Source organism: Entelurus aequoreus, linkage group LG02, assembly GCF_033978785.1.
Source record: "Entelurus aequoreus isolate RoL-2023_Sb linkage group LG02, RoL_Eaeq_v1.1, whole genome shotgun sequence".
Taxonomy (NCBI): Eukaryota; Metazoa; Chordata; class Actinopteri; order Syngnathiformes; family Syngnathidae; genus Entelurus; species Entelurus aequoreus.
Genome location: NC_084732.1, coordinates 9,464,435 through 9,489,273, shown reverse-complemented (window position 1 = coordinate 9,489,273; position 24,839 = coordinate 9,464,435). Strand labels below are relative to the sequence as shown.

General features: G+C 37.5%; 1 protein-coding gene and 1 non-coding gene across 3 annotated transcripts; both read left to right on the top strand.

Moving 5' to 3' along the window:
- The first annotated feature begins 4,373 nt into the window (after positions 1–4,373).
- On the top strand, positions 4,374–4,447 carry trnat-agu (transfer RNA threonine (anticodon AGU)). The gene has a single exon. It is a non-coding gene; the product is annotated as a tRNA-Thr (tRNA).
- Positions 4,448–5,039: 592 nt separating this feature from the next.
- On the top strand, positions 5,040–24,627 carry LOC133662259 (low-density lipoprotein receptor-related protein 3-like). Of its 2 annotated transcripts, none has more exons than XM_062066105.1 (7): positions 5,040–5,227; positions 10,750–10,885; positions 10,950–11,161; positions 13,653–14,269; positions 17,799–18,271; positions 23,149–23,281; positions 23,348–24,627. In XM_062066105.1, exons 1-7 carry the CDS (start codon positions 5,149–5,151, stop codon positions 24,005–24,007), a joined length of 2,310 nt encoding a protein of 769 aa, XP_061922089.1. In that variant the 5' UTR covers positions 5,040–5,148; the 3' UTR covers positions 24,008–24,627. The 2 variants fall into 2 exon arrangements, with proteins under 2 accessions (XP_061922089.1, XP_061922079.1); XM_062066095.1 differs by having other exon boundaries at positions 10,747–10,885.
- Positions 24,628–24,839: the final 212 nt, after the last annotated feature.

The following is a 24,839-nucleotide window of genomic DNA, read 5'->3' as shown; positions in this document are numbered from 1 at the left end:
TGCATTGCAAATGAGACAAAGCTACGAACTATGGGAGTCTGTGGAACGCTTTCCCTGACCACCTGAGGGCACCACAGACTGTGGATGCTTTTAAAAAAGGCTTAAAAACCCTTCTTTTTTTAAAAAAAAAAGCCCTTTTTTTTTAGATATATGCATACTAGTTTTAGCTATTTGGCTGTTCTAGTTTTTATTATTTTTTATTATCATTTTATTTATTTTTTAATACACTATAGCACTTTGAGGTTGTTTACTCAATGTAAAGTGCTTTTTACAAATAAAATGTATTATTATTATTACTTACAGTATTGACACTTTGTGGGGCGCAACCTGACAAATTCATCTTCCTGGGGGAAAAAAGGTACTTTCTAGTTTGACAACACACCATAAATAGTTATACAGTGCTGCCATCTAGTGGTCTTGGGAGTGCAACTGCATTGCAAATGAGACTAATGTCATCAGAAAACAAAGATATAACAACTCATAATTGTAATTTTTTAATGTTACATCAAAAAATGATTATCAAACTATTTACATTAACATACAAAAGTACCGAAAAATTGTACTATTATTTTGTCAAACACTTTATTGTGATTCATCATCAGACTGTGAAGACACAGCTGTGTGTAATCATACATTTGGCCAGCAGGTGGACTCTTGTGCATGCGTCGAAGCTTCGAGAAACTCAAGTGGTTCAATCTTCATCTGACCATCACTAAAACAAAGCATGACCTATTATTTCCTAAATAAAATATTGATACTTCCGTCTTTGTCCGTCACAAATATTTATAAAAAAAATAGCGCGTCAAAACAAAAACAAAACAAACCCTTTTGCAAACTAATGTACTTTTCCTACGCTCCGCACACGGTATAGCTCGGTTGGTAGAGCGGCCGTACCAGCAACTTGAGGGTTGCAGGTTCGATCCCCGCTTCCGCCATCCTAGTCACTGCCGTTGTGTCCTTGGGCAAGACACTTTACCCACCTGCTCCCAGTGCCACCCACACTGGTTTAAATGTAACTTAGATATTGGGTTTCACAATGTAAAGCGCTTTGAGTCACTTGAGAAAAAGCGCTATATAAATGTAATTCACTTCACTTCACTTCACTTCTTCGGCGGTCCACTGCATAGACATGTTATAAGTAGACGCAACATTGGTTGCTGTGACGCGAGAAATTGGGCCGCCATCTTGAAGTGGTGGGTGACGAGGAGCCTGCGAGCAGCCTAAAATGACAGTTGACAGGTAGAAAACAAAGATGCTAAACTGACAGTTGACAGGTAGAAAACAAAGATGCTAAACTGACAGTTGACAGGTAGAAAACAAAGATGCTAAACTGACAGTTGACAGGTAGAAAACAAAGATGCTAAACTGACAGTTGACAGGTAGAAAACAAAGATGCTAAACTGACAGTTGACAGGTAGAAAACAAAGATGCTAAACTGACAGTTGACAGGTAGAAAACAAAGATGCTAAACTGACAATTGACAGGTAGAAAACAAAGATGCTAAACTGACAGTTGACAGGTAGAAAACAAAGATGCTAAACTGACAGTTGACAGGTAGAAAACAAAGATGCTAAACTGACAGTTGACAGGTAGAAAACAAAGATGCTAAACTGACAATTGACAGGTAGAAAACAAAGATGCTAAACTGACAGTTGACAGGTAGAAAACAAAGATGCTAAACTGACAGTTGACAGGTAGAAAACAAAGATGCTAAACTGACAGTTGACAGGTAGAAAACAAAGATGCTAAACTGACAGTTGACAGGTAGAAAACAAAGATGCTAAACTGACAGTTGACAGGTAGAAAACAAAGATGCTAAACTGACAGTTGACAGGTAGAAAACAAAGATGCTAAAATGACAGTTGACAGGTAGAAAACAAAGATGCTAAACTGACAGTTGACAGGTAGAAAACAAAGATGCTAAACTGACAGTTGACAGGTAGAAAACAAAGATGCTAAACTGACAGTTGACAGGTAGAAAACAAAGATGCTAAACTGACAGTTGACAGGTAGAAAACAAAGATGCTAAACTGACAGTTGACAGGTAGAAAACAAAGATGCTAAACTGACAGTTGACAGGTAGGAAACAAAGATGCTAAACTGACAGTTGACGGGTAGAAAACAAAGATGCTAAACTGACAGTTGACAGGTAGGAAACAAAGATGCTAAACTGACAGTTGACAGGTAGAAAACAAAGATGCTAAACTGACAGTTGACAGGTAGAAAACAAAGATGCTAAACTGACAGTTGACAGGTAGGAAACAAAGATGCTAAACTGACAGTTGACAGGTAGAAAACAAAGATGCTAAACTGACAGTTGACAGGTAGAAAACAAAGATGCTAAACTGACAGTTGACAGGTAGAAAACAAAGATGCTAAACTGACAGTTGACAGGTAGAAAACAAAGATGCTAAACTGACAGTTGACAGGTAGAAAACAAAGATGCTAAACTGACAGTTGACAGGTAGAAAACAAAGATGCTAAACTGACAGTTGACAGGTAGGAAACAAAGATGCTAAACTGACAGTTGACGGGTAGAAAACAAAGATGCTAAACTGACAGTTGACAGGTAGAAAACAAAGATGCTAAACTGACAGTTGACAGGTAGAAAACAAAGATGCTAAAATGACAGTTGACAGGTAGAAAACAAAGATGCTAAACTGACAGTTGACAGGTAGAAAACAAAGATGCTAAACTGACAGTTGACAGGTAGAAAACAAAGATGCTAAACTGACAGTTGACAGGTAGAAAACAAAGATGCTAAACTGACAGTTGACAGGTAGAAAACAAAGATGCTAAACTGACAGTTGACAGGTAGAAAACAAAGATGCTAAACTGACAGTTGACAGGTAGAAAACAAAGATGCTAAACTGACAGTTGACAGGTAGAAAACAAAGATGCTAAACTGACAGTTGACAGGTAGGAAACAAAGATGCTAAACTGACAGTTGACGGGTAGAAAACAAAGATGCTAAACTGACAGTTGACAGGTAGAAAACAAAGATGCTAAACTGACAGTTGACGGGTAGAAAACAAAGATGCTAAACTGACAGTTGACAGGTAGAAAACAAAGATGCTAAACTGACAGTTGACAGGTAGGAAACAAAGATGCTAAACTGACAGTTGACAGGTAGAAAACAAAGATGCTGAACTGACAGTTGACGGGTAGGAAACAAAGATGCTAAACTGACAGTTGACAGGTAGAAAACAAAGATGCTAAACTGCCAGTTGACGGGTAGAAAACAAAGATGCTAAACTGACAGTTGACAGGTAGAAAACAAAGATGCTAAAATGACAGTTGACAGGTAGAAAACAAAGATGCTAAACTGACAGTTGACAGGTAGGAAACAAAGATGCTAAACTGACAGTTGACAGGTAGAAAACAAAGATGCTAAACTGCCAGTTGACGGGTAGAAAACAAAGATGCTAAACTGACAGTTGACAGGTAGAAAACAAAGATGCTAAACTGACAGTTGACAGGTAGAAAACAAAGATGCTAAACTGACAGTTGACAGGTAGAAAACAAAGATGCTAAACTGACAGTTGACAGGTAGAAAACAAAGATGCTAAACTGACAGTTGACAGGTAGAAAAAAAAGATGCTAAACTGACAGTTGACAGGTAGGAAACAAAGATGCTAAACTGACAGTTGACGGGTAGAAAACAAAGATGCTAAACTGACAGTTGACAGGTAGGAAATAGAATAGTTGACCGTTTTTGTCCCCCTTCTCTGGGATTATATTCCCAGTTTTGATCTGGTCACTTCTAGCATATAAGAATATTCTATTACTGTTAAGCAAACTATGAATAATAAAACATGTGTCCTTTATCATAGCTACACGTATGACAAAAAAAAGGGGGTGAAAATCAGTGGTATTCAGTGAGGTAAGATGAATGAAATGCGCTGACAGTTCATTGCTCCTGCCAAATGAATTGCACTGATCACCACTCCAAGATGGCGGCCCCGCGTCTCGTCAGCGCCAGTAGGCAGTAGCGCTCCATGCTGCTTAGCCTCAGAACATGTCTGTGGGTTTCTTCAAAACAACTGCACTTGGAGATTTATTGAAATGCAATTTTTGAGAGTCCGTTTTATTCTGATGTTTGTTTATTTATTTAAGATAATTAGCTTATTGACCTTGTGGCTAAAAATACCAGTAAATAATACTAAAATGGGTTTGAAAGTGTTACTTGCATTATATTAGTTTGGTCACAGTTAATGTCAACTTTTCAACTAATCATGATTATTATTGTCAAATGCTAACAATTGTTAGTTGTTTGAATATTGTATATTATATGTACCAAAATCAGAAAACAATCGTGGTAAAACATTTTTTTACATATCTATATAAACGTATTTTCCGGTCAAATGGTATCTGGCGCCGTGGCTTAGTTGGTTAAAGCGCCTGTCTAGTAAACAGGAGATCCTGGGTTCGAATCCCAGCGGTGCCTTTTAGAAGACGTTACATCAGTCGTACTTTTAATTAGTATTAATTATTATTATTAATTATTATACCTTTTAAGTGGCGCTACAAAAAAACCGGCAGACCCTCTGATGTCATCAATAAAGGAAGTTATTACTTTATTAAAAACGTGTGCTCGTTTGACCACAAGGGGGCGAAGTTGATCTCACGAAAAAGGAAAATTCTGAACAAAATGTTGCTGCTTTTCAAAAGTAATTATTAATGAACGTGATTAATAAAAATAAAACCTCAAAATGACGTATTGATGAAGTGATATTCGAACGGGAACATTTTGGCTCCTGCTCAGGTTGCTCAACATAAAGAGACAAGATTGAAACGGAAACGGCTTTCAAAATAAAACCACAAATAAAGTCCATCTCAACTATTTTGCTTAAACCACCCAATTTAATCAGAACCATGGCGACAATGACTCAGCCCAGACGTAATCAGATTAATTATGTGCAACATGAACCGAGCGATTTCCACTTAGTATACATTTCCTGTTTCTTATTGTGAAGAGTCCCACCGGAAGTGTCGCTCTCTTGTTATGGCTGTCGTCCCGCTGCTGCTGTTGACGTGTGTGTCTCGCAAAGGACACAATGCCTTTTTACCGCTGGAAATAGATGGAAGCCACACCGGGGGGCGCGCGGAGGTCGTGTCCGCGATAGGGGCTCCGACTGCCGGCCGAGCATGGCGGCGACGGCGCGGCGGCTGCTGGTGCTGCTGGCGGGGGTGCTGCTGCGGCTCTGCCCCGCCGCGCTGCGTGCAGGTGAGGCGGACAAAAGCTTGCAGTCATGGCGGTGTCATTGTTCGGAAACAATCATGAATGTTTATTTAACAATAATGCATGTTTTATTTAACAATAATGCATGTTTTATTAACCGATAATGCATGTTTGATAATAAAAAATTAAAATAAATAACATTTCACTTGTGCGAGAAAATGACACATTCCTGTTGTGTCACTGGAATGCCAGCTTGGTGTTGATGACGTCATCGCCTCTCGTCATCTTTTTTGTATTGATCTGTGGTGGCTAAATGATCAGACTGTGTGTGGAAACATGGATGCCCTTTCACCACAGTGATGCTGCTATCAGCATTACATCACTGCAGCCTCTCTCACACACGCACACACACACACACGCACACACACACACACACACACACACACACACACACACACACACACACACACACACACACACACACACACACACACACCTCCCCCTCTAGTGTTACCATCACTTATAAATACATACGTATATATACAGTATGTATAAATAAATATATGTGTCAATAAATGTATTTATAAATATACATATATGTATATATATATATATATATATATATATATATATATATATATATATATATATATATATATATATATATATATATATATGTATGTATATATATATATATATATATATATGTATATATATATTTTTTTTTAATAAATATAATATGTATTTTGACGCTATAAATATGGAACAAAAAACGAGTTAAAAAGTAGTGTAAAAGTAAAAAATAATCTATATATATAAATATATACATACAAGTGTGTGTTTAAAGTTTGCAATCATTCCTGCTTCTCTTTGAATTCCAAAACGTATTTATTTACTTAATGATTACGTCATCACACAACATATTATTCCAAACTATTTAATTTCTGTTCATTATTAAATATTCACTCCTGCGTTATTGCTATAATTACATGGTTTGTTTGCCTTATATTAAAAATGTCCGGTCATTTTTATAAAAAATTACTTTTTTACTGTATTATATATATTTTTTATTTATTTATATTAAATTTATAAAAAAAAATAATTCATGGATTTTTTTATTTTCCATGTTTTATTCATCCACCATTTATTTGTGAGGTGGGTTATTGCTATTATTACATGGTTTATTTGCCTTATATTAAAAATGTCCGGTCATTTTTATAAAAATGTACTTTTTTACTGTATTATATATATTTTTTTATTTATTTATATTACATTTATAAAAAAAAAAATCATGGATTTTTTTATTTTCCATGTTTTATTCATCCACCATTTATTTATGAACTGGGTTATTGCTATTATTACATGGTTTATTTGCCTTATATTAAAAATGTCCGGTCATTTTTATAAAAATGTACTTTTTTACTGTATTATATATATTTTTTATTTATTTATATTACATTTATAAAAAAAAAATCATGGATTTTTTAATTTTCCATGTTTTATTCATCCACCATTTATTTGTGAACTGGGTTATTGCTATTATTACATGGTTTGTTTGCCTTATATTAAAAATTTCCGGTCATTTTTATAAAAAATTACTTTTTTACTGTATTATATATATTTTTTATTTATTTATATGCAATTTATTAAAAAAAATTCATGGATTTTTTTATTTTCCATGTTTTATTCATCCACCATTTATTTGTGAACTGGGTTATTGCTATTATTACATGGTGTATTTGCCTTATATTAAAAATGTCCGGTCATTTTTATAAAAATGTACTTTTTTAGTGTATTATATATATTTTTTATTTATTTATATTAAATTTATTTAAAAAAAAATTCTTGGATTTTTTTATTTTCCATGTTTTATTCATCCACCATTTATTTGTGAGGTGGGTTATTGCTATTATTACATGGTTTATTTGCCTTATATTAAAAATGTCCGGTCATTTTTATAAAAATTTACTTTTTTACTGTATTATATATATTTTTTATTTATTTATATTCAATTTATAACATTTTTTTCATGGATTTTTTTTATTTTCCATGTTTTATTCATCCACCATTTATTTGTGAACTGGGTTATTGCTATTATTACATGGTTTGTTTGCCTTATATTAAAAATGTCCGGTCATTTTTATAAAAATGTACTTTTTTACTGTATTATATATATATTTTTTTTATTTATATTAAATTTATAAAAACAATTTCATGGATTTTTTTATTTTCCATGTTTTATTCATCCACCATTTATTTGTGAACTGGGTTATTGCTATTATTACATGGTTTATTTGCCTTATATTAAAAATGTCCGGTCATTTTTATAAAAATTTACTTTTTACTGTATTATATATATTTTTTATTTATTTATATTAAATTTATTTAAAAAAATCATGGATTTTTTTATTTTCCATGTTTTATTCATCCACCATTTATTTGTGAACTGGGTTATTGCTATTATTACATGGTTTATTTGCCTTATATTAAAAATGTCCGGTCATTTTTATAAAAGTTTACTTTTTTACTGTATTATATATATATATTTTTTATTTATATTAAATTTATAAAAAAATGTTAATGGATTTTTTTATTTTCCATGTTTTGTTCATCCACCATTTATTTGTGAACTGGGTTATTGCTATTATTACATGGTTTATTTGCCTTATCTTAAAAATGTCCGGTCATTTTTATAAAAATGTACTTTTCTACTGTATTATATATATTTTTTATTTATTTATATTAAATTTATAAAAACATTTTCATGGATTTTTTTTATTTTCCATGTTTTATTCATCCACCATTTATTTGTGAACTGGTTTATTGTTATTATTACATGGTTTATTTGCCTTATATTAAAAATGTCCGGTCATTTTTATAAAAATGTAATTTTTTACTGTATTATATATATTTTTTATGTATTTATATTAAATTTATTTTAAAAAAAATGTCAAGGATTTTTTTATTTTCCTTGTTTTATTCATCCACCATTTATTTGTGAGGTGGGTTATTGCTATTATTACATGGTTTATTTGCCTTATATTAAAAATGTCCGGTCATTTTTATAAAAATTTACTTTTTTACTGTATTATATATATTTTTTATTATTTATATTCAATTTATAACATTTTCTCATTTTATTCATCCACCATTTATTTGTGAATTGTGTGTTTACTTAATCTTATTAATCTACTCCAGTATTTTTTCTTAACATCTTAATTATTTAATGATGGATTATTTTGTTTATTTATTTGGAACATGCGTACAATTACAATATGACACATCACTTATTTCCAGTTTTTCATTACAGCATGTCCGAAAAGGAGTAGGAGGAATCCTACCCCTTTTCTAAATACACGAGCAAGTAAATCATTATAAAATGCATAGATAAACAATAAATAAAGTTCTCATAAATAAATATTAATTTGTGGTTCATTAATTCTATTTATTCATATCTAATCTAAATGATTTATTATTATTTTTGATATTTCTACCTGTCTCGCTTGCTGTGTCCTCCGTGTACCAATGTTGTTCCCCAGGGCAACACCATGGCAACAACAAGTGATGCTGTTGCCGTGGCAGCAGGTGCAACTCCCTCTTTGCCTGTTGCTTATTATTCTTCCTCAAGTCTTGTCACAATTTGTTTTTCTCCGCTGATGATCCAAAACTAGACACACACACAAAAAAAACATGAAAATGTTGCAATCGCAGAAAGTCTAAAGAAAAAGAAAAATGCTGTAAATGTGAAAAACACAACAAACCAGGAAGTTAACAAGACTACTAGGAAGTTAGCTAGTCTACCAGGAAGTTAGCAAAGCTACTAGGAAGTTAGCTAGGCCACCACAAAGTTAGCAAAGTACTAGAAAAGCTAGCTAAGCTACCAGGAATTTAGCTAGGCTCCTGGGAAGTCAGCTAGGTTACAAGGAAGTTAGCTAGGCGACTGGGATTTTTAGCCTGGCTACCTAGAAGTTAGCTAGGCTACCGGGAAGTTAGCTCAGCTACCAGGAAGTTGACCAGGCTACTAGGCAGTTAGCCGGGTTACGAGGAAGTTATCTAGGCTATCGGGACGTTAGCTAAGCTACCTGGAAGTTTACCAGGCTCTCTGGAAGTTAGCTAGATTAATAGGAAGTTAGCTAGGCTACCGGGACTTTAGCCAGGCTAGCAGGAAGTTAGCTAAGATACCAGGGAGTTAGTCATGCTACCAGGAAGTTAGTTAGGCTACCAAGAAGTTAGCTGGACTACCAAGAAGTTAGTTAAACTACCAGGAAGTTAGCTGGACTACCAATAAGTTATCTGGACTACCAGGAAGTTAGCTGGACTACCCAGAAGTTAGTTAAACTACCAGGAAGTTAGCTGGACTACCAAGAAGTTAGCTGGACTACCACAAATTTAGCTGTACTACCAAGAAGTTAGCTGGACTACCAGGGAGTTAGCTGGACTACCAGGAAGTTAGCTGTACTACCAAGAAGTTATCTGGACTACCAGGAAGTTAGCTGGACTACCAAGAAGTTATCTGGACTACCAGGAAATTAGCTGGACTACCAGGAAGTTAGCTGGACTACCAAGAAGTTAGCTGGACCACCAGGAAGTAAGCTGGACTATAAAGAAGCTACCAGGAAGTTAGCTGGACTACCAAGAAGTTATCTGGACTACCAAGAAGTTAGCTGGACTACCAGGAAGTTAGCTAAGCTACCAGGAAGTTAGCTGGACTACCAGGGAGTTAGCTGGACTACCAAGAAGTTAGCTGGACTACCAGGAAGTTAGCTGGACTACCAGGAAGTTAGTTGGACTACCAAAAAGTTAGCTGGACTACCAGGAAGTTAGCTGGACTACCAGAAAGTTATCTGGACTTCCAGGGAGTTAGCTGGACTACCAGTAAGATATCTGGACTACCAGGAAGTTAGCTGGACTGCCAAGAAGTTAGCTGGACTACCAGGAAGTTAGCTGGACTACCAAGAAGTTAGCTGGACTACCAGGAAGTTATCAGGACTACCAAGAAGTTATCTGGACTACCAGGAAGTTAGCTGGACTACCAAGAAGTTAGCTGGACTACCAGGGAGTTAGCTGGACTACCAGTAAGATATCTGGACTACCAGGAAGTTAGCTGGACTACCAAGAAGTTAGCTGGACTACCAGGAAGTTAGCTAATCTACCAGGAAGTTAGCTGGACTACCAGGGAGTTAACTGGACTACCAGGAAGTTAGCTGGACTACCAAGAAGTTAGCTGGACTACCAGGAAGTTAGCTGGACTACCAGGGAGTTAGCTATAAATTACAAAATACCTATTCTGTCCCTGGTGGTAATTTTGAGTTCAGTTTATATCATCTAAAGAACTTGGGACTGACTAGCGTTCTGAGTTCCCCTTGGAGGAACATCTGGTCAGACGCAACAACTACCAGGAAGTTAGCTGGACTACCAAGAAGTTATCTGGACTACCAGGAAGTTAGCTGGACTACCAAGAATTTAGCTGGACTACCAGGAAGTTAGCTGGACTACCAAGAAGTTAGCTGGACTACCAAGAAGTTAGCAGAAGACTTGATGCTGCAGTGTGTGTGCACGTCCAGCAGGGTGTGGTGAGCGGGTGGAGGTGCACACGGAGCGCAGGGGTGTGATCTACAGTCCCTCCTGGCCTGTCAACTACCCCCCAGGCGCCAACTGCAGCTGGCACATCCAGGGGGGCCACGGGGAGGTCCTCACCATCAGGTGAGCACACCTGCGTCACACCTGCTCTGTGCCCGCTCTAAACACTCCTGGTCCCGCCGAACAGTTTCCGGGTGTTTGACGTGGGACAGTCCGGGAGCTGCGAGGACGGAGACTGGCTGCTGGTCACCTCCACGGTGTGGCGGGCCGAGTCCAGACTCTGTGGATCCAGCAGGCCGCCGCCCTTCATCTCCAGCAGGGGGCGCGTGTGGTTGTTCTTTCACTCCCAGGCCAACAGTTCAGGACTAGCTCAGGGTTTCCACCTGTCCTACATCAAAGGTGAGCTAACGTGCTAACGTGCTAACGTACCTTCATGTTTTCCCAACGTAGCTCCGAGGTCAACGTCGATACGGTGGTGTCCTTCCTGATACCATGTTGACATTGTTTTTGTTACAAGAACTTAGCCAGGCAACTAGAGAGTTATCAGGGCTATCAGGAAGTTAGCTAAGCAACCAGGAAGTTAGCTAAGCTACAAGGAAGTTGGCTAAGCTACCAGGAAGTTAGCTTAGCAGCCAGGAAGTTAGCTACACAACCAGGAAGTTAGCTACACAACCAGGAAGTTAGATAAGCTACCAGGAAGTTAGCTTAGCAGCCAGGAAGTTAGATAAGCTACCAGGAAGTTAGTTATACATCCAGGAAGTTAGATAAGCTACCAGGAAGTTAGCTAGACTACCAGGAAGTTAGATAAGCTACCAGGAAGTTGGATAAGCTACAAGGAAGTTAGCTGAGTAGCCAGGAAGTTAGATACACAACCAGTCAAGTTAGCTAGGCTACCAGGAAGTTAGCTTGGCTACCAGGAAGTTAGCTACACAACCAGTAAAGTTAGCCAGGCTGCCAGGAAGTTGGCTAAGCTACAAGGAAGTTAGCCAAGCAGCCAGGAAGTTAGCTACACAACCAGGAAGTTACCTAAATTACTAGGAAGTTAGCTAAGCAGCCAGGAAGTTAACTAGGCAAAAGTGAGCCAGGCTACAAGGAAGTTAGCTGAGTAGCCAGGAAGTTAGCTACACAACCAGTAAAGTTAGCTAGGCTATCAGGAAGTTGGCTAAACTACAAGGAAGTTAGCTAGACTACTAGGAAGTTAGCTAAGCTACCAGGAAATTAGCCAGGCATCCAGGAAGTTAGCTAAACTATAAGGAAGTTACCTAAGCAGCCAGGAAGTTAGCCACACAACCAGGAAGTTAGTTAAGCTACCAGGAAGTTAGCTAAGCTACCAGGAAGTTAGCTACACATCCAGGAAGTTAGCTAAGCTACAAATAAGTTAGCTAAGCTACCAGGAAGTTAGCTAAGCTACCAGGAAGTTAGTTGGGCTACCAGGAAGTTAGCTAGGCTACAAAGAAGTTAGTTGGGCTACCAGGAAGTTAGCTACACAACCAGGAAGTTAGCTAAACTACAAGGAAGTTAGCAAAGCTACAAAGAAGTTAGTTGGGCTACCAGGAAGTTAGCTACTCAACCAGGAAGTTAGCTAAGCTACAAGGAAGTTAGCTAAGATACCAGGAAGTTAGTTGGGCTACCAGGAAGTTAGCTAGGCTACTAGGAAGTTAGCTAAGCTACCAGGAAGTTAGCTAGGCTACTAGGAAGTTAGCTAAGCTACCAGGAAGTCAGCTAGGCTATCAGGAAGTTAGCTAAGCTATCAGGAAGTTAGTTGGGCTATCAGGAAGTTAGCTACACAACCAGGAAGTTAGCTAGGCTACCAGGAAGTTAGCTGCACAACCAGGAAGTTAGCTACACAACCAGAAAATTAGCTAGGCTACTAGGAAGTTAGCTATGCTACCAGGAAGTTAGCTAGGCTACCAGGAAGTGAGCTAGGCTACCAGGAAGTTAGCTACACAACCAGGAAGTTAGCTAAGCTACCAGGAAGTTAGCTAGGCTACCAGGAAGTGAGCTAGGCTACCAGGAAGTTAGCTACACAACCAGGAAGTTAGCTAGGCTACTAGGAAGTTAGCTAAGCTACCAGGAAGTTAGCTACACAACCAGGAAGTTAGCTAAGCTACCAGGAAGTTAGGTTTGATATCCTGGTGTGTGCAGGTCACCTGGGTCAGATATGATATCAGGTTTGATGTCCTGGTGTGTGCAGGTCACCTGGGTCAGATATGATATCAGGTTTGATGTCCTGGTGTGTGCAGGTCAGATATGATATCAGGTTTGATGTCCTGGTGTGTGCAGGTCACCTGGGTCAGATATCATATCAGGTTTGATGTCCTGGTGTGTGCAGGTCACCTGGGTCGGATATGATATTAGGTTTGATGTCCTGGTGTGTGCAGGTCTCTTGGGTCAGATATGATATTACGTTTGATGTCCTGGTGTGTGCAGGTCACCTGGTTCAGATATGATATCAGGTTTGATGTCCTGGTGTGTGCAAGTCAGATATGATATCAGGTTTGATGTCCTGGTGTGTGCAGGTCAGATATGATATCAGGTTTGATGTCCTGGTGTGTACAGGTCACCTGGGTCAGATATCATATCAGGTTTGATGTCCTGGTGTGTGCAGGTCACCTGGGTCAGATATGATATTAGGTTTGATGTCCTGGTGTGCGCAGGTCAGATATGATATCAGGTTTGATGTCCTGGTGTGTTCAGGTCACCTGGGTCAGATATGATATTAGGTTTGATGTCCTGGTGTGTTCAGGTCACCTGGGTCAGATATGATATTAGGTTTGATGTCCTGGTGTGTGCAGGTCACCTGGGTCAGATATGATATTAGGTTTGATGTTGTGGTGTGTTCAGGTCACCTGGGTTAGATATATTAGTTTTGATGTCCTGGTGTGTTCAGGTCACCTGGGTCAGAGCAGCTGCCAGTCAGATGAGTTCCTGTGTGGGAACGGCAAATGTCTTCCTCACTCCTGGAAGTGCAACGGCCAGGACGAGTGCGGCGACGCCTCCGACGAACGCAGCTGCTCGCCGCCCCCCACCGAGGCCCGGCCCGGCCTCTGCCCCCCCGGTGCCCTGGCCTGCACGGCGCCGCAGTCCACCCGCTGCCTGCCCGCCGTCCTGCGCTGCGACAAAGTCCGCGACTGCCCCGACGGCTCCGACGAGCGGGGCTGCCCCGACGACGCCTGCGGCAAACGCCTGGGGAACTTCTACGGCTCCTTCGCCTCCCCGGACTTCTTCCGGGCCAACCGGAGCGAGGCGGCGGAGCTGAGGTGCTCCTGGCTGTTGGACACGCAGGACCCCAAGCCCATTGTGCTGCAGCTGGACCTGCAGCTGGGACCCGGGGACTCGCTGCACGTGTACGACGGCCTCCTGCACCGCGCCGAACACCTCCTGCAGGTGCTGTCCTATCACAACAACCGCCGGCCCGCCTTGCTGGAGTCCAGCCGGGGACAGATGAGCGTGTTGTACCTGGCCAAGCCTCGCAGCCCCGGACGAGGCTTCAACGCCACTTACCAGGTGACCCAGCCTTCTTCCTTGACCCTACTGCACCCCGAGGACACCAAATGTATACACTCCTTCTCCTAGGACCTTTTTGGGCCCCATTGACTCCCATTAGAACTGCTATTTTTTACCAGACCATAGTCCTTGTTTATGGAAACCAACTAAAGCTCATTCGTGCTGATTGGAAAACAAGAAAATACTGTTTTGACTTAGACTGGTCACATCGAGTTTTAGACTTATATTGGTCAGATCTAGTCTTAGACTTAGATTGGCCAGATGTAGTCTTAAACCTAGATTGATCAGATCTAGTCTACCAATCTAAGTTTTGGACTAGATTGGTCAAATCTAGTCTACCAATCTAAGTCTAGGACTAGATCTGATAATCTAAGTCTAAGACTAGACGTGACCAATCTAGGTCTAAGACCTACTCAGTGGCCTAGTGGTAAGAGTGTCCACCCTGAGATCGGTAGGTTGTGAGTTCAGACCCCGGCCGAGTCATACCAAAGACTATAAAAATGGGACCCATTACCTTCCTGCTTAACACTCAGCATCAAGGGTTGGTATTGGGGGTTAAATCACCAACAATTATTCCCAGGCGCGGCACCGCTGCTGCCAACTGCTCCCCTCACCTCCCAGGGGGTGAACAAGGGGATGGGTCAAATGCAGAGGACATATTTCACCACACCTAGTGTGTGTGTGTGTGTGTGTGACAATCATTGGTACTTTAACTTAAGAGAATATTTGACCAACCTAAGTCTAAAACTAGATGTGACCAATCGAAGTCTATGACTAGATGTGACCGATCTAAGTCTAAGACTAGATGTGACCGATCTAAGTCTAAGACTAGATGTGACAGATCTAAGTCTAAGACTAGATGTGACCAATCTAAGTCTAAGACTAGATGTGACCGATCTAAGTCTAAGACTAGATGTGACAGATCTAAGTTGAAGACTAGATCTGACTGATCTAAGTCTAAGACTAGATGTGACCGATCTAAGTCTAAGACTAGATGTGACCGATCTAAGTCTAAGACTAGATGTGACCGATTTAAGTCTAAGACTAGATGTGACCAATCTAAGTCTAAGACTAGATGTGACAGATCTAAGTCTAAGACTAGATGTGACCAATCGAAGTCTAAGACTAGATGTGACCAATCTAAGTCTAAGACTAGATGTGACAGATCTAAGTCTAAGACTAGATGTGACCGATCGAAGTCTAAGACTAGATGTGACCGATCTAAGTCTAAGACTAGATGTGACCGATTTAAGTCTAAGACTAGATGTGACCAATCTAAGTCTAAGACTAGATGTGACCAATCTAAGTCTAAGACTAGATGTGATAAATTGAAGTCTAAGACTAGATGTGACCAATCTAAGTCTAAGACTAGGTCTGACCAATCTAAGTCTAAGACTAGATGTGACCAAGCAAAGTCTAAGACTAGATGTGACCAATCTAAGTCTAAGACTGGATGTGATTGATCTAAGTCTAAGACTAGATGTGACCAATCTAAGTCTAAGACTAGATGTGACTGATCTAAGTCGAAGAATTGATGTGACCGATCCAAGTCGATACCTTGATGTGACCAATCTAAGTCTAAGACTAGATGTGACCAATCTAAGTCTAAGACTAGATGTGACCAATCTAAGTCTAAGACTAGATGTGACCGATCTAAGTCAAAGGCTTGATGTGACCAATCTAAGTCTAAGACTAGATGTGACCAATCTAAGTCTAAGACTAGATGTGACCGATCTAAGTCTAAGACTAGATGTGACCAATCAAAGTCTAAGGCTAGATGTGACCAATCTAAGTCTAAGACTAGATGTGACCAATCCAAGTCTAAGACTAGATGTGACCAATCAAAGTCTAAGACTAGATGTGACCAATCTAAGTCTAAGACTAGATGTGACCAATCTAAGTCTATGATCATGATCTCATGAAGTCTACTTGGATGAGAGTTGTTGCGTTTGACCAGATGTTCCTCCAAGTGGGATGTAAAACGCTGGTCAGTCCCAAGTTCCTTAGATGACATATAACTGAACTCAAAGGTACCACCAAGCACAGAATAGGTGTTTTGTAATTTATTGTCAAATATTTGAGAATAGAGACCAGCCTCGAACAACGCATACAAATGCGTAGCCCAAGTTGATCTGGCATTCCAAAGGAAAAAGCAACTCTTTTCACACAAAGAAAGCCCCCATCTCCCCCCCCCCCTCCTCTCAACACTGATAAGAAGAGAGACTTGGGGGTTGTGTTCACATTCCTGATGGTTTACGACCCTGTCTAAACAGGCAATCTGAAGACAAAGAGAAACTGGTATACATAGTATACATGGAAAAATATGAGCTGATTCAAACATGATTATGAATAAAGAAATAACTCTTAAACATATGCATTATCCACAGAGTGAAATGTCTTCTAAGACAAACCATACAGTCTAAGACTAGATATGACCGATCTAAGTCTAAGACTGGATGTGACCGATCTAAGTCTAAGACTAGATGTGACCAATCTAAGTGTAAGACTAGATGTGACCAGTCTAAGTCAGACTGGATGTGACCAGTCTAAGACTAGATGTGACCAATCTAAGTCTAAGACTAGATGTGTCCAATCTAAGTCTAAGACTAGATGTGACCAATCGAAGTCTAAGACTAGATGTGACCAATCTAAGTCTAAGACTAGATGTGATTGATCTAAGTCTAAGACTAGATGTGACCAATCTAAGTCTAAGACTAGATGTGACCAATCTAAGTCTAAGACTAGATGTGACCGATCTAAGTTTAAGACTAGATGTGATTGATCTAAGTCTAAGACTAGATGTGACCAATCTAAGTTTACGACTAGATGTGACCAATCAAAGTCTAAGACTAGATGTGACCAATCTAAGTCTAAGACTAGATGTGACCAATCTAAGTCTATGATCATAAACTGATGAAGTCTACTTGGATGAGAGTGAAATGTCTTCGAAGACAAACCATACAGTCTAAGACTAGATGTGACCGATCTAAGTCTAAGACTAGATGAGACCGATCTAAGTCTAAAACTAGATGTGACCAATCTAAGTCTAAGACTAGATGTGACCAATCTAAGTCTAAGACAAGATGTGACCAATCTAAGTCTAAGACTAGATGTGACCAATCTAAATCTAAGACAAGATGTGACCAATCTAAGTCTAAGACTAGATGAGACCGATCTAAGTCTAAATCAAGATGTGACCAATCTAAGTCTAAGACTAGATGTGACCAATCTAAGTCTAAGACTAGATGTGACCAGTCTAAGTCTAAGACTAGATGTGACCGATCTAAGTCAAAGGCTTGATGTGACCAATCTAAGTCTAAGACTAGATCTGATGAAGTCTACTTGGATGAGAGACCAAACGACAATAGACAAACCAAACAGTCCAGGTGTTATTGATTGAATACCCTAAGGTTAGTTTTCTGTTGTTAGCGGTCACTACTTGTCAACATGCTAACTTAGTTCATAGAACTAACATAGTTCTACATAGAGCAAGAGAATGATGGCAAATATCTGTCCTCCCCCCGTGAAGGTGAAGGGTTACTGCTTTCCGGGCGAGCGTCCTTGCGGCAGCGACCAGGGTTGCTACTCGGAACCGCAGCGCTGCGACGGCTACTGGCACTGCCCGTCGGGGCGGGACGAGGAGTCCTGCCCCATGTGCCCGGATGGCGACTTCCCTTGCGGCGGCGACACGGGCGCCTGCTACTCGCCGGCGGAGCGATGCAACAACCAGAAGAGGTGCCCCGACGGCTCGGACGAGAGGAACTGCTACGACTGCCAGCCCGGGAACTTCCACTGCGGGACCAACCTGTGCATCTTCGAGACCTGGCGCTGCGACGGGCAGGAGGACTGCCTGGACGGGAGCGACGAGAGGGACTGCCTGACGGCGGTGCCCAGGAAGGTGATCACGGCCGCTCTGATCGGGAGCTTAGTCTGCAGCCTGCTGCTGGTCATCGCGCTCGGCTGCGCCCTCAAACTGCACACGCTCCGGAGTCGGGAGTACAGGTAGTATTCCGATACTTCCTCGGTGTTGCAAGCTTGTGTTTCCGGTTGCAAAAGTACGACTTGTAAGGGTCTTGGTCGCGGCCCCCCCGGATATAAACACACAGTCAGCCATTAGGTGCCATTTTTCACTATTTTTGAATGCTCTCCCTGACCACCTGAGGGAACCACAGACTGTGAATGCTTTTTTAAAAAGGCTTTAAAACCCTTATTTTTATTAATTATTTTTAATACCTGCAATGAGGTGGCGACATGTCCAGGGTGTACCCTGCCTTCCGCCCGAATGCAGCTGAGATAGGCTCCAGCACGCCCCGTGACCCCGAAAGGGACAAGCGGTAGAAAATAGATGGATGGATGTTCCGGAACAAACTCCTCCTAGGGACTTTGTCGGATCACCGGCAAAATGACACGGTGTGTATTGGAGGGATGGGCGGCGATAAGTAGCAAAGAATGTGAGTTTTGAGCACAGTTTGTGGGCGGGGCTTGGCGTCAAAGTTTGGTAGACAAGACACGCCCTCCCAGAGAGTTAAAAATGTCAGCACCCGCCACCGATGTGTCAGACAGTTTGTTACACGTTTATTATTATTTATTATTATATAATATATATGTATTGATGTATATGTATGTATGTATGTATGTTAACATATATACTGTATATATATATATATATGTTAACATACATATATACATACATATATATATTAATATACATAAATACATATACATTAATACATATATATATTATATATATCATATACTATACATATATATATATATACATATATTAACATACATATACACATTAAAACACATATATATATTTTTTAATGTATGTGTATATATATATATATATATATATATATATATATATATATATATATATATATATATATATATATATATATATATATATATATATATATATATATACTTTTTTTTTTCAGAAGCCATTTTATTGGTCAGTATCGCCCACCCCCAATTATTATTTATTATCATATAATATACATGTATTGATGTGTATGTATGTATATATGTATGTATATATGTATGTTAGCATATATATATATATATGTATATATATATATATATATATATATATATATATATATATATATATATATATATATATATATATATATATATATATATATGTATGTATATATATATATATGTTAACATACATATATACATACATATATATGTTAACATACATAAATACATATACATTAATACATATATATTATATATATCATATACTATACATATATATATATATACATATATTAACATATATATATACACATATATACATTAAAACACATATATATGTTTTAATGTATATATATATATATATATATATATATATATATATATATATATATATATATATATATATATATATATATATACTTTTTTTTCAGAAGTCATTTTATTGGTCAGTATCGCCCACCCCCAATTATTATTTATTATCATATAATATACATGTATTGATGTGTATGTATGTATATATGTATGTATATATGTATGTTAGCATATATATATATATATATATATATATATATATATATATATATATATATATATATATATATATATATATATCAATCATCAATCAATCAATGTTTATTTATATAGCCCTAAATCACAAGTGTCTCAAAGGGCTGTACAAGCCACAACGACATCCTCGGTGTCGAGTGGGTCTGACATAATATAAATAAACATTGATTGATTGATGATTGATATATATATATATATATATATATATATATATATATATATATATATATATATATATATATATATATATATATATATATATATATATATATATATATATGCTAACATACATATATACATACATATATACATACATACACATCAATACATGTATATTATATGATAATAAATAATAATTGGGGGTGGGCGATACTGACCAATAAAATGACTTCTGAAAAAAAAGTATATATATATATATATATATATATATATATATATATATATATATACATTAAAACATATATATGTGTTTTAATGTATATATGTGTATATATATATATATATATTAACATACATATATACATACATATATATGTTCACATACATAAATACATATACATTAATACATATATATTATATATATCATATACTATACATATATATATATATATGTACATATATTAACATACATATATACACATATATACATTAAAACACATATATATATGTTTTAATGTATGTATATATATACACATATATATATGTTTTAATGTATGTATATATATATATATATATATATATATATATATATATATATATATATATATATATATATATATATATATATATATATATATATATATATATATATATATATATATATATATATATATATATATACTTTTTTTCAGAAGTCATTTTATTGGTCAGTATCGCCCACCCCAATTATTATTTATTATCATATAATGTACATGTATTGATGTGTATGTATGTATATATGTATGTTAGCATATATACATATATATATATATATATATATATATATATATATATATATATATATATATATATATATATATATATATATATATATATATATATATATATATATATATATATATATATACATATATTAACATACATATATACACATCTATACATTAAAACACATATATATGTGTTTTAATGTATGTATATATATATATATATATATATATATATATATATATATATATATATATATATATATATATATATATATATATATATATATATATATATGTTAACATACATATATACATAATTATATATATTAACATTAGGGCTGCAACAACTAATCGATTAAAATCGATTATAAAAATAGTTGGCGATTAATTTAGTCATCGATTTGTTGGATCTATGCTATGCGCAGAGGCTACTAAACTTGTTCTTTTTTTTGTTTTTTTTAAAATAAACCTTTATTTATAAACTGCAACATGTACAAACAGCTGATAAACAATAATCAAAATAAGTATGGTGCCAGTATGCTGTTTTTTTCTCCCCGATAAAATACTGGAAAGGATAGAAATGTAGTTTGTCTCTTATATCCGATTATTAATCGATTAATCGAAGTAATGATCGACAGATTAATCGATTATCAAATTAGTTATTAGTTGCATAAATACATACACATTAATACATATATATATTATATATATATATATATATATATATATATATACATATATTAACATACATATATACACATCTATACATTAAAACACATATATATATGTTTTAATGTATGTATGTATATATATATATATATATATATATATATATATATATATATATATATATATATATATATATATATATATATATATATATATATATATATATATATATATATATATATATATATGTTAACATACATATATACATAATTATATATATTAACATTAGGGCTGCAACAACTAATCGATTAAAATCGATTATAAAAATAGTTGGCGATTAATTTAGTCATCGATTTGTTGGATCTATGCTATGCGCAGAGGCTACTAAACTTGTTCTTTTTTTTTGTTTTTTTTAAAATAAACCTTTATTTATAAACTGCAACATGTACAAACAGCTGATAAACAATAATCAAAATAAGTATGGTGCCAGTATGCTGTTTTTTTCTCCCCGATAAAATACTGGAAAGGATAGAAATGTAGTTTGTCTCTTATATCCGATTATTAATCGATTAATCGAAGTAATGATCGACAGATTAATCGATTATCAAATTAGTTATTAGTTGCATAAATACATACACATTAATACATATATATATTATATATCATATATACATTAAAACACATATATATGTTTTAATACACATATATATATATATATATATATATATATATATATATATATATATATATATATATACTTTTTTTTTAGAAGCCATTTTATTGGTCAGCATCGCCCATCCCCAACTATTTTTTACTATTTTTCCTCCAAAAGTGTTATGGAGGAAGTAGTCAGTGGGCACAACCATATATGGCCACAAGATTGAAGTTAAGTCGTAACAAAAAAAAAATTGCATCAAAATAAAGGTTTTTGCAACCCAAAATATTATTTGCAACAAAAAACTTTTTTGTTTGAAGTAATTATTTTTTTTAAAATCCATTTTGTAAAAAAAAAAAAGTATAACATTTTTTGGGGGTTTCGTAAACCTTTTTTTTTTTTGGTTGCATCACTTTTTTTTTTTTTTTTTTAAATAAATATTTTAAAATATAAAAGTTTGGTAGCTTTCTACCAAAAAGTAACCTGATGTACTAACTAGACGGTAAGGTGGCGATTAATTTAGAAGCGTGTTACTTTTCACCGCGGGGTGTGGGCGGAGCTTGGCGGCAAAGTTTTGATGATGAACTGAAAGAGAAAATCCTGTTTGAGCATTTTTCTTATTTGATACATATTTGAGATCTCAAACGACGTCCGGTTACAGAGAAGTAAGTCTACGTTGCTAAGAGGGAAGAAAAAGAGAGAGAGAGAGACAAAGAAACTTCCAGACTTTTATAGCTGGAGGAGGGGTTGGGGCGAAGTGGCCCGTTTTTAGGAGGGTGGAGGACGAGCAAAAAAAACAGATTGTGAACAGGAATGCTTTGGTTCAACATAGAAAAGGCAGTAATACAGCATCAACCACAAAAGAAGAAACCAATTAGGGGGCTGTAAAAGAAGTGTCTCTTTTAGCCACAAAACAGTCCAATGCAGTGAAGGGAAGCAATACAGCATAAATCACACTGAAATTGTTGATGGACAAGAGATTAGTACATTTTGAAGTTTCATAACTTGTTGCTGCACCACCTAGTGGCCACTGTCAATATTTTCCTTCCTCTTGTTTCACCCCCCCCTTGTAGAGCTTTTGAGACTCAGATGACTCGCATGGAGGCAGAGTTTGTGCAGCGGGAGGCTCCGCCCTCGTACGGGCAGCTCATCGCGCAGGGTCTCATCCCGCCCGTGGACGATTTCCCGCCTTACAACCCCACCCAGGTAAAGAACTGAATCTCAGCCAACAGGAAAGACCCTCATGGTTTTTGTCCCCCCTCCCCCCGGCAGGCCTCGGTCTTGCAGAACCTGCGCCTGGCCATGAGCCGACAGATCAGACGCCACACCACCCGCCGCGCCTCCTCCTCCTCCTCCTCGTCCTCGCGGCGCCGCTTCGCCAACGCGTGGAGTCGCATGTTCCGCCAAGCCAGAGGCCACGCCCCTCTGCTGGACCCCCCCGCCGGCGCCGCACACGTCACCCTGGGGCTGCACAGCTACCGAACCGCAGGGGGGCGAGGGGTCCGGGGCGGGGACGTCGGCACGGAGGCGGCGTGGGACTGCTCGGCCGGCGTGGACCTACACGGGCACACGCCGGAGAGCCCCGCCTCTCCGCTCTCCTACCAATCACAGGACAGTCCCGAAGGGGCGGCGCCGTCCCCTCCGGAACCTTCTCCCCCCGGTCCGAGTGACGGTCCAGGACAGCCCCCTCTCCTCACGGCGCCGCGCTCTTCCAGAAAACTGGTTCTGGATCTGGCCGTCAACCTCAAGGGGGTCTCCCTCAGGCGCTACTCGCCTCTCGGGCCGCTCTCCGGCGCCGCCGACTCCCCGCGCCACCCCCTGGGGAGGACGCCCGGCGAGTCGTCGTCTTCGCCGGCCACGTCTCCGGAAGGCGAGGAGACGGGAGGCGGGGAGGAGAAGAGGAGGCGGAGGAAGGCGAGCACGCCATGTTGACGCACGCTCTCTGGCGCCCAAAGTGTCCTTGAAGCCCCGCCCCCCTGACATCCTGGCACAAAGTTCAAGCAAGTCTTTGAGCACCTGGCGCCATTTTGCCCCGCTGGCAAGCCATAAACACACAAGTCAAGAGTTGCCTCGCCATTTACCAGCGCCATCACGCCCAATCGCTGCCATTTGCTTGCTGGAACGCTTTTTCAACGCCGAATATCATCAATTTTTATTTATTTTTATTTTTTCCTAACTCTCCTGATCAACTACAGATCTATCCGTCAACTAAACATTTTTATTATCATTATTTTTATGTTTGGTTTTTTTTTGTTTGTTCTCTGCCTTTTTTTGCCATATAAAACTTTGTGTTTTTTTATGGCAAACAAACAAAATATTCAATATTTTCTTTGAAAAATAAATGAAATGGTAATATTTTGATGCAAAGTAATTGGAGCCTTAAAAAGGTCAGTGATTCGTAACAACATTCATTTTGATTTATTATTATTTTTTGGGCAAACAGTTTAAAAAAAAACAACAACACAAAAATGATTACAGATTCCAAAAAGTGTTAAAATTAAGTCACACATTTTTTTTAATTTAAATTTTTAATTTTTTAATTTCTAAAAAAATATAATTAATACAGGTATTTAATTTTAAATATGATTATACATATTAATACATTTATTTAACTGTAAATATGATCATACTTAATAATATGTTTATTTAACTCTAAATATGATCATACTTAATACATTTATTTAATTTGTGAAGTGAAGTGAAGTGAATTACATTTATATAGCGCTTTTTCTCAAGTGACTCAAAGCGCTTTACATTGTGAAAC